Consider the following 11,317-nt stretch of genomic DNA (forward strand, 5'->3'; position numbering starts at 1 on the left):
TCTTAGTCCAGGGAATGTTACTAGAAGTAGGTGATTTGAAATAAGGTCCCATATGGACTGAAGAGTTAAATCACTGATTGATGTATTGTAATGTACATTTATCCTTAGAATTAAATTATCCCTCATCTAATCATACACAGTTGGTGTGAGAAACCTCCACCAGAATGCACACAAGACAATCACAAAACTCACAGTCCCCCATGCAAACGCAGAACGCTACAGGAAATCACCCACAACATTCCTCTGCACACTAATTAAAAGGATAGCTCACTTTTTACACATTATAGATGGTTTCATAACCTGAAAGTAGTCCATGGGCCAGGATGAACTATAATCCGGGTGGCAGGTAGCCTGGAGGTTAGAGAGGCTGGCCAGCAATCGGAAGGTTGCTGGTTCAATCCCTGCTCCAGGAGGGAGCAGGATGTGAGCTGGTGACTGGAGGGTTACTGGAATCATATCCAGGTGCCTACCACTGCTGTTGTGCCCTTGAGCAAGGCACTTAACAACATTTTGGACACACCTTCTCTTTCAATGGTTTTTCTTTATTTTTATTATTTTCTACATTGTAGGTTAATATTGAAGACATCAAAACTATGAAGGAACACATATGGAATTATGGAGTAAACAAAAAAGTGTTAAACAAACCAGAATATGTTTTATATTTTAGATTCTTCAAAGTAGCCACCTTTTGCTTTGATGACAGCTTTGCACACTCTTGGCAAAGTGTGTCCAAACTTTATATATATAAAGTGTAATATATATATAAAGTGTATATATATATATATATATACACACTTTATTAACTCACGTTATACAAATGTCACAGAGGAACCTTGCTAGGGGTCATTCCAATTTCTGTTTCTTCATGCGTTGATCCAATTGGCTGATGCTTTCTCAGTAAGTGTGGGGTTGTGAGCCGCCCTATGGGGAATGTTGATTTCCTTCTCCTTCTCCTGAAACAGAGCAGAGGATGGTCAAGACCAATACATATGAATATGATGATGATCATCATCATCATCATCCTCACCACCACCATCACCACCATCATACTTCTGTTTTGCAGGATCTTCATCAGCTGTTCCTCCTCTGCTTTCTGAGTGGTAGACACAGGCTCACTATGCTACACACACACACATTCCTTGCCCTGTGTGTGTGTGTGTGTGTGTGTGTGTGTGTGTGTGTGTGTGTGTGTGTGCGTACCTGAGTGTGTGTGCATGTATCTGTGTGTGTGTGTGTGTGTGTGCGTCCGTCCGTGCCTGAGTGTGTGTGCATGTATCTGTGTGTGTGTGTGTGTGTGTGTGCGTCCGTCCGTGCCTGAGTGTGTGTGCATGTATCTGTGCGTTGTGTGTGTGTGTGTGTGTGTGTGTGTGTGTGTGCGTGTGCGTGTCTCACCAAATCAATGTAGACCAGTAGAGACGCCAACTCAATGTTCTCACTAAAGCCGTTCTTGAGAGGAACTGAACGGTAGCCTGTCAAAACACAGAAAAAAGTGTGTGTGTCTCTGTGTGTGTGTGTGTGTGTGTGTGTGTGTGTGTGTGCGTGCGTGCGTGCGTGCGTGTCTGTGTGTCTGTGTGTGTGTGTCCTACCTGAGCGGATGCCTTTGACAGGGAAGGTAGCCTGAGCCAGGAAGTTGGGGTCAGAGAACATATCCTCCTCGTTGACTACGAAGCGTAGGAAGGTGAGCTCAGGCTCGTACACTGGGAATATGACTGGCTCTGACGGGGCCTTCCAGACTGGGTTCAGACCATTATCACCTGAGGGAAATACACACGCCTTTACCAACACAAATACACACACAAGGTGCGTCTCAATGGTCTAAACTGGCTTCCTCCCACTGTCTTCTCTTCCCAATCTACACTGATCTGGGGCCAGTTGCATAAACTTAATTAAGACTGGTCTATGGGCCTAGCTACAAGACTAGTCTAATTGTAGTTACCCATAAACAGTTGCATAAACATTAAGACTGACTTACTTTAAGCCCCAAAAGTTAGATTCCCTATCCCCAGGCTAAATTTTATGTAGGACCTATGTTACTCTGGCAACAGCTGACTAGTCATAAAAGATTGAATTGTAGTTATGTAAAGGAAATAAATAACATTCTAAATTAAATATACCCATGAAAATTCCCCTATATAGCTAGCAAGTTTGCCTTTCCAAATCTAAATGTGAGGCGCTCATTTAGTTTAGAAAATAATAGCTAGCTAACTTAATGTGTCATATATTTACACTTTTATGAATTGATTTGCCAGTGCTCTATTTTATTGCAGTTGCATAATTACAAAATGTGCAATCGCTAACACTAATTCACGGCGGCCATGTTTGTTTTTCTGTTCAGTGTCATACTCTTCCTAGGTAAGTAGCACCACAGTAGGACTTAGGTTAGCCAAGTGTAAGTCACTTTTATGCAACAGATGAAATTAGACGTCTATCCTAAGTCTGAATCACAGTTAGACTTGGTTAAAACCATGAAGGGTGACAACAGTATGGATGTCGTAGAAACATTCCATGGTGGGTGTACCAGCGGCCATTTTTTGGTGTCCCATTTGGAAGTTTTACTTTTATTCACAACCAACTAAACTCAACTGACATTGGTTTAGTTGCTATGGTGCCGCCCCGGAAGCTTCTCTCTGTGTTCTACACATGCAGTAACAATGATTACCATGGCAATCATGGATTACAATTCCGTGTCGGCTATCTTTTTGGTGTACTAGCCAAATGTTCCGAGGTAGCATGTCCACTCTCACATGTCCTGTCCTTGCACATCAACAGACATGAGGGCAGAGACACGAGGAGAGGGTGCCACCCTAGACTATTCAGATACAGGCACAGTCCCTTGATATACTTCATCTTATTCATTTATTTTGACAGGGACAATGCACATAATGCATTGCACTTACCCTCACCGAACACTTTATTACAACACTATACTATTACTGGGTAGGGCCTCCCTTTATTAGGAACACTATACTAATACTGGGTAGGGCCTCCCTTTATTAGGAACACTATACTATTACTGGGTAGGGCCTCCCTTTATTAGGAACACTATACTATTACTGGGTAGGGCCTCCCTTTATTAGGAACACTATACTATTACTGGGTAGGGCCTCCCTTTTTTAGGAACACTATACTAATACTGGGTAGGGCCTCCCTTTATTAGGAACACTATACTATTACTGGGTAGGGCCTCCCTTTTTTAGGAACACTATACTAATACTGGGTAGGGCCTCCCTTTATTAGGAACACTATACTATTACTGGGTACGGCCTCCCTTTGCTCTCAAAACAGCCTCAATTCTTCATGGCATTGATTCCACAAGATGTTGGAAACATTCCTTTGAAATTCTGGTCCATGATGACATGATTGCATCACACAATTCCTGCTGATTTTTCAGGTGCACTTTCAAGCTGTGAATCTCCCGTTCTACCACATCCCAAAAGGTGTTCTATTGGATTCAGATCCGGTGACTGGGAAGGCCACTGAAGAACACTGAACTCATTGTCATGTTCATGAAACCAGTTTGAGACGACTTTTGCTTTGTGACATGGTGCATTATCATGCTGGAAGTAGCCATTAGAAGATGGGTAAATTATGGCCATGAAGGGATGCACATGGTCAACAACAATACTCAAATAGGCTGTGGCATTCAAGCAATGATTGATTGGTATTAACGGGACCAAAGTGTGCCAAGAAAAAATTCCCCACACCATTACACCACCTCAAGGTGTACAGGTGTTCCTAATAAAGTGTTCAGTGAGTGTATATCCATTCTCCTTCCACCCCCTCTTTCCGTCCCCTCTCCATCCCTCCCCTCCATCCCTCCACCCCCTTTCTCTCTCCCTCTCCTTACGGTAGACGACGGTCTTGAACTTGCTGTCCTCCGTATGTCCACACAGCTTGATCTCCACGAAAGGACTCGAGATGCTGCAGCTCAGTTTAGGAAGGTGCCTGGCAGCAATCACCTGCAGGGGGCAGCAGAGTGCACTTACTGAGTAACGTCAACATCACTGCTGATCAGACCGTACAGTAGAACAGCATCAAAGATCATCATCTGAGCTGGGGGTCGTCATAGAAGTGATAGGGAGTTGGGCTGAGTTGGGCTGAGGAGGTGAGGTGAGGTGAGGTGAGTTGAGGTGAGGTGAGTTGGGCAGAGGTAAGTTGAGGTGAGATGTAGTGTAGTAGGTGAGTAGGCATTTGGGTTCTTACTCTGACGTCTATATTGAACTTGACATGTTTCTTTTCCGGCTCGTAGCTGTCTGCACGCATCATCTCTGGCTGCAGCACGTAACCTGTGCGCCCGTTTAGACTGAAGAGGGAGCTGTTGAGCTGGGTGTACTTATCTGAGGACACAAACCACAGAGTTATAACACTAGAGGTGGACCCAGTCTATCCATATATGCCATTTAGCTTTTCAAAAGCGACTTTTTTTATTTTTATCAAAAGCGATTTACATTGCAGTGAGCGCATACATTTTTCATATGGTCCACAGAGGACCTATCTACAGTATATGGCTCACACACAAACACATCATAATCTGTCTTTATATGAACAACACAGCTTTCTCCTCTCCTCTCCTCTCCTCTCCCCTCCTCTCCTCTCCTCTCCTCTCCTCGTCTCTCCCACCCTCTCTCCCTCCCACAATAATCTTATTATTTTTAATAATCTTATTATTCTATTTACTGCATATAACACCAGCCTACTAACCTGCAGTCTGGAAGTTGAGCGCCACCATGTGGCAGCCGCGGGCCCACATTGGGATGGGGTCGTAGTTGGAGGAGTCCACACGCTGGCCTTTAGGGTAGATACGACTCAGGGCCTTACGGTTGTAATGCAGGAAGGCCGTTGTTTGGTTCTTATCGGGAGTCTGGCTCTCCATGAAGGTGCGGATCTCTTCATAGCCGTAGTTGTCTGGGAAATGTAATGATAAGTTATGTTATGATTATGTAATGATATGTAATGATTATGAAAGCATAACTATTTATTTATAGTGATTGATTGATTTATAAGTGTGTGCGTGCGTGCGTGCGTGAGTGTGTGTGTGTGTGTCGTACCAAAGCAGTACTTATCCTTTATGCGAGGCTGACAGTAGATCACCAGGTCTGACATCTCCTTGGCAATCTTCTCTTTCAACTCCGACTGCGCCTTGATCTGTGGGGGTGGGTGGGGGGGTGACTTAAAAGCACACCTGTATTCTCTATTCGACAGGTGCGACAAGTGTGTTGGAAAAAACTGACTAGGCTCATAAAAAGGAGGCTCCACATGCTGTCTCTGCTTGCAAGTGTAATACGTAACAGAGACTCTTGTGCAGTCCGTAAGACACAGTAGCCCTGCATCCAGGGGACTTGGCCCTGCATTAACAGCCTCAATGCTGGTGGAATCGGCCTCCTGGAGTACGCTGGCTTTTGTTCTGCTTTTGTTCTGACTTTTTGATTCTCCCCTTTGGTGCCAAGGATCTACCTCAAGCACCTCTGGTGGAACCCCTCAAGTGTCTTGATGTGGCGACAGGAGTCCAGGCCTCACTATAGTACAGGAGGGTGAGGAGCACAACTGTGTTGTACACAACAATCTTTGTACGCTTCCAAAGGTCCCAGTTAATGAAGAGCTGCTGGTGCAGTTTGATGGTTCTCTGTGGCTCAGTTGGTAGAGCATGGCGCTAACAACGCTTAGGTTATGGGTTTGATTCCTGCTGGGACCATATATACTGAAATGTACTCACTGCAATGTAAGTTGCCTTGGATAAAAACGTCAGCTAAATGGCATTCATTATATTATGAAGCCACTCTGGGTTTCAGGGAGGATTTGTTTTGCTATGGGGTGGAACCTATTAAGGAGGATGTGGGCCAGGATCTTCCCTGTGATGGACAGTAGGGTAGTAGTTTCCATAGATGGATTTGTCACCTTTCTTGATGGTGGTAATAATGGTAGCATTTCTCAGATAGGTCCTGAGGGGTGGCTTCCTTATCCCAGAGGAGGATAAACTGATGGAGTTTCAGGGACAACTGGTGGCCACTGGTTTGGTAAACCGCTGGTATACCATCAGGTCCACTGGCTTTGTTAGCTTTGAGTTGTTTAATGGCTTGTTGCAGTTCCGTCACGGTTGGTGGGTTCCCAAGAGAGTCCTCCACGGGATGCTGTGGGATTACTTTGATTTTGTCTTCTGGTACAATTGGTTCCCAAATGTTGTAATAAATCAAAATGTTCTTTCTAGCATTGACGTTGACTGTCTGCGTCCTTCAGAAGCATGGAACCATCCTGTGTTCTACAGGTGCTTTGGCCGGTTGAGCGAGGTCCATAGATGGTCCTGGTTGCTAGCCGTTGAGGTCTTCTTGGTCCATCCTCTTCCGCCTGCTCTGCCGTTGAGGTCTTCTTGGATCATGCTTTGCCTGGGACCTTGACCTTCCCCCTTGACCTTACCGCCATGGGTGACCCTACCAGGAGCTCCCAGCGGCTTTGCTCTCAGGTTCACTGGAGCACGTAAGCCTTTCCACCAAGGTGATGATCCACATAACGTTACAGACAAACACTAACATGGCTTAGTTATGAGTAAAGTGACAAAATGGAGTGATGCTCTCCCCCGTTCTAATATCTATGAAAGATACATTTGTTTATTTACATCAGTGCAGGCTGGCGGAGGTAGAAATCAGAGGACAGGCTCATTATAATGCATGGAACAGAAAAACATGTGTTTGATGCCATTCCTTATTCCATTCCATGCATTACCATGAGCCAGTCCTTCGATTTCTACCTCCACCAGCCTCAATTGATCTACATGCACCCCCAGTAGCTCCAGACAGAGATTTGAAGTCCTCTAGAGGGACAGGATGGCCACCATCCACACTACCTGATCCACTGGGTCCCGGATCTGAAGAACTCCCTGCTTCTCTCCCTTCCTGACGTCCTTCTGGGAGAAGCCCCCCTCCACACTGAACTTCTTATGCTGCAGGGGACAGAGACAGAGTGACAACCACACATGCATTTATACTGATGGATTAACATGGAAAACAAGGACAACATGAGACTAAATACACTCTAAATATACACACACACACACACACGCACACGCACACAGACACACACACACACACACACACACACACACACACACACACACACACACACACACACACACACACACACACACACACACACCTTGATTATGATCTTGCCCCTGAGCTGTGTAGGGGAGGGCAGCTGCTCTTCCCTGAGCTCGACAGGCTCCATCAGCAGCTTGTCCTGGAAGACTTTTCTAAAGATGGCAGCCATCTGACGCTGCTGCTCGATGCCACAGTGCTCCTCGATGGACAGCACCAGAGGGTAACTACAGGAACAACAACACCACAACATTTACTCAACATTCGAAACCTTTAAAAAAATACTTCATGAAGAGCATCTGATAGACCCCAAAAATATTCCCAATATTGTCCGCAGTTTGGGAATTCCCACAAAATTGTGCTAAATGTTGTGTCGAATGTGTATGTGCGTGTGGGTGTGAATGTGTGTTTGCACATGTGTGTTGTTATGTGTATGTGTCTGTCTTCGTCTGTTAGTTTGTCCATTTTATTTTCTGGTGTGTGTGTGTGTGCGTGTGTGCGTGCGTGCGTGCGTGCGTGCGTGCGTGCGTGCGTGCGTGCGTGCGACTCACTCAGATGTAACAAAGGCATGCTCGTTGATAACTTTGACGACATCCTCAAACTTGATCTTGGTGGTCCTGGTCCTACCGTGGGATATGATTGGCTCCCCAGGACCGTCCCAGCAGTCCACTAAGAACACAACATGATCAATACAACATAATCAATATTATCAATACAACATAATCAATATTATCAATACAACATGATCAATAAATAAAAAGGTTTATTGACAGTATTTTTTTATTGTAACCAATAACTCACAGTATGGATTACATTTTAATGTCATCCACGCAGCACAACATCAGTGTTCAAGTTAATGTGTGAGGTGTTGTATTGGGAAGAGTCTTGAGGTTTGAGGTATAAGTGTAATCCATAGAGTTATAATCCATAGAGTTATAGTCCTAGAGAAGGCACTTGCTATCTCTCCCAATTGTTGCATTGGTGACATCATCATGAGGGGTTAGGGTTCAGGTTAGGGGTACTATGTAGTCATCTAGAGTGCTATCAGCTGGGAAAGCATGCATGACCTTCTTCAATAGGTTTATCTATATGCAGCGCCCTCTAGTGCCCTCCATAAGTATTGGAAAGAGGAAGCACTTTGTCATCTTTTAGCTCTATACTACAACAGGATTTGAAATCTAACAATTATTATGAGGTTGAAGTAGAGATTCTCAGCTTTTAGTCAACTAGAGTGCAACAAGTTGAATAGGTTTATCTATATATTGTAAGACACTTTCAGGTGAATGGCGCCATCTAGTGGTGCCAATAAATAACTGTCCTGAGACACTGCAGGTGGCAGTGGGTCACAAATATTTGATTCAAAGCAGGTGGCAGTGGGTCACAAATATTTGATTTACGGTCACTCAAATCACAGAAGATCAAGAAAGTTGACGACATGGCGCTGCCCATATAATCACAGTTAATTTAGAGGAGAGACTCCTCTAGTGTTTATAACTCTATGGCCTACTCACACTCAACACAGCGGCAGCCGAGACGCAGGCAGCGGGCGTAGGCCTCCGTAGACGACTCACTCTTAAACTGGTCTCCTGTCAGGTACCTGCAGGAAGCGCATCACGGGTCAATACAGGAAATGCATCATGCAGACAAATCACAAACAACATTTTCTGTGTTCAGAATCACAATCAAATGTAATCACATGTAATCACATGTACTTTACAGACATAAGTATTGGAAGGAGGAAGCATTCAGTCTTCTTTTAGCTCTACTCCAACAGTTTGGATTTGAACTCAAACGATAAAACGGTAAAAATAGAGATTCTCAGCTTTAATTCAAAGTTTTATTTTTTCAAATCGGTTTCAACATTGATTTGGAGGCCTGAAATAGGTGGAGCATGTTTAAAAAATGTTTTACATTCTAAATGGCATGTATTGTGTAGTACTGTGTTAGGTGGCGGTACTGATGTATTGTGTAGTACTGTATGTCTGTGTTAGGTGGCGGTACTGATGTATTGTGTAGTACTGCATGTCTGTGTTAGGTGGCGGTACTGATGTATTGTGTAGTACTGCATGTCTGTGTTAGGTGGCGGTACTGACGTATTGTGTGAGGAGTTGATCCAGTAGTGGGACAGAGGGTTGTTCATATCCAGGCTGGACACCTCTGAGTACTTCTCATCCCAGATAGAGTTCTCTTTAGAGAAGAGGAAACTCAAGAACTGAAAGAAGGGGGGGGGGGGGGAGAAATAGAGAGAGAGATAGAGACAGATAGAGAGAGAGGGCAGAGAGAGCCTACTGTAAGTCGTGTCATACATATACAGTAGTGTACATACTATTGTCTCCAGATAGACCAATCACTATGGTCTAGGTGTGTGTGTGGAGGTGTGTGTGTGTGTGCACACACACACACACACACACACTCAGCACACACACACACACACCACAAACTAACCCAGACCACTAACTAAACTAGACCACCATCAACATTGTTACCTCGCTGACAGTGAGGTCAGTCTTCATGGTGTCATCTGTGAATTTGGTCAGATCACTGGCCCACGACTCCTGAGATAGGGAGAGATGGAGGCGTGTGGGATGGGGGGGGAGATTAGAGAGAGAGAGGGAGAGAGAGAGAGAGAGATCATGAGTGACTGGAACAACAGCAGGAAGAATAAGAGGAAGACTGGCTCCTTACATTCTGTGTTTATACCCACACATAAACTCATCAGTGTGAGAGAGAGAAAGAGAAAAAAGAGAGAGAGAGAGAATGAGGAGAGGGGGGGGAGGAGAGGGAGGAAGAAACAGAGACAGACATAGAGAGAGGGAGGAAGAGGGAGGAAGAGACAGAGACATAGAGAGAGGGAGAGGGAGGAAGAGACATAGAGAGAGGGAGAGGGAGGAAGAGACAGAGACATAGAGAGAGGGAGAGGGAGGAAGAGACAGAGACATAGAGAGAGGGAGAGGGAGGAAGAGACAGAGACATAGAGAGAGGGAGAGGGAGGAAGAGACAGAGACAGAGACAGAGAGAGAGGGAGAGGGAGAGGGAGGAAGAGACAGAGACAGAGACAGAGAGAGAGGGAGAGGGAGGAAGAGACAGAGACATAGAGATGTTGTGACAAAGAGTTAACCTGTTGAAGTTGAAATGTGATTGGTAGATGGATCTTACCGTCTGCTGGCTGTGCTCCAGCCCCAACTAGGCCACCATGTGAGAGGAGGGTGAAAACCAGGAAACACAGTACACTTAAATACAGTACACTTAAATACAGTACATTGAAATACAGTACATTGAAATACAGTACATTCAAACACAGTACATTCAAACACAGTACATTCAAATACAGTACATTCAAACACAGTACATTCAAATACATTCAAATACAAAATACCTTATTTGGTGGCCTCCAGTCAGTCAGGTTGCCAGCCACATGGGGGGCTGTATTATCTGTATTATCTGTATTATCTGTATTATCTATATTATCTGTATTTTCTGTATTTTCTGTATTTTCTGCCGGTTCTTTTAGGTTTTAGGTTCCTCCTCCTTAGATATTCTACTCAAATGGTTTTTGAGAAGGAAGTGAGTGGAAAAAGTGAAAAAAATGTTTTTTTTAAAGATCGAGAAAGGGCCTCTCCTTCTCTCTCTCTCTCTCTCTCTCTCTCTCTCTCTCTCTCTCTCTGTCCTTCTCTCAGCAAAGGAAAGGAGGCCCCATACTGTAAGTCATATAAGTAAGTATACTGTAAGTCATATAAGTAAGTATACTGTCATTACCACACCCAATAGAAGTCATTACCACACCTAATAGAAGTCATTACCACACCCAATAGAAGTCATTACCACACCCAATAGAAGTCATTACCACACCTAATAGAAGTCATTACCACACCCAATAGAAGTCATTACCACACCTAATAGAAGTCATTACCACACCCAATAGAAGTCATTACCACACCTAATAGAAGTCATTACCACACCTAATAGAAGTCATTACCACACCTAATAGAAGTCATTACCACACCTAATAGAAGTCATTACCACACCCAATAGAAGTCATTACCACACCTAATAGAAGTCATTACCACACCTAATAGAAGTCATTACCACACCCAATAGAAGTCATTACCACACCATATTCCACCTGAGTCAACATTGTCCTTTTATCACTGATGCTGCACTTTATAACCAGTATAACGTTTGGATTCCCAGCTGCAAACCGAATTGCCCAAGACCGGGACAATAAAGTT

The 11,317-nt window shown here is 44.3% G+C and overlaps 1 protein-coding gene across 1 annotated transcript; it reads right to left on the minus strand.

Annotated features, from left to right (window-relative positions):
* Window positions 1-863: 863 nt before the first annotated feature.
* On the minus strand, window positions 864-10,885 carry LOC310801584 (1-phosphatidylinositol 4,5-bisphosphate phosphodiesterase gamma-2-like; the record flags this gene model as incomplete). Its single annotated transcript, XM_083665650.1, has 15 exons — window positions 864-953; window positions 1,393-1,457; window positions 1,587-1,754; window positions 3,848-3,959; window positions 4,204-4,337; window positions 4,702-4,905; window positions 5,049-5,145; window positions 6,839-6,934; window positions 7,147-7,315; window positions 7,640-7,757; window positions 8,600-8,685; window positions 9,182-9,300; window positions 9,575-9,643; window positions 10,245-10,271; window positions 10,850-10,885. 15 exons carry the CDS (start codon window positions 10,883-10,885, stop codon window positions 864-866), a joined length of 1,590 nt encoding a protein of 529 aa, XP_083521776.1.
* Between the last annotated feature and the right edge of the window lie 432 nt (window positions 10,886-11,317).

Source organism: Argentina silus (genome assembly GCF_951799395.1).
Source record: "Argentina silus genome assembly, chromosome: 3".
Classification (NCBI taxonomy): domain Eukaryota; kingdom Metazoa; phylum Chordata; class Actinopteri; order Argentiniformes; family Argentinidae; genus Argentina; species Argentina silus.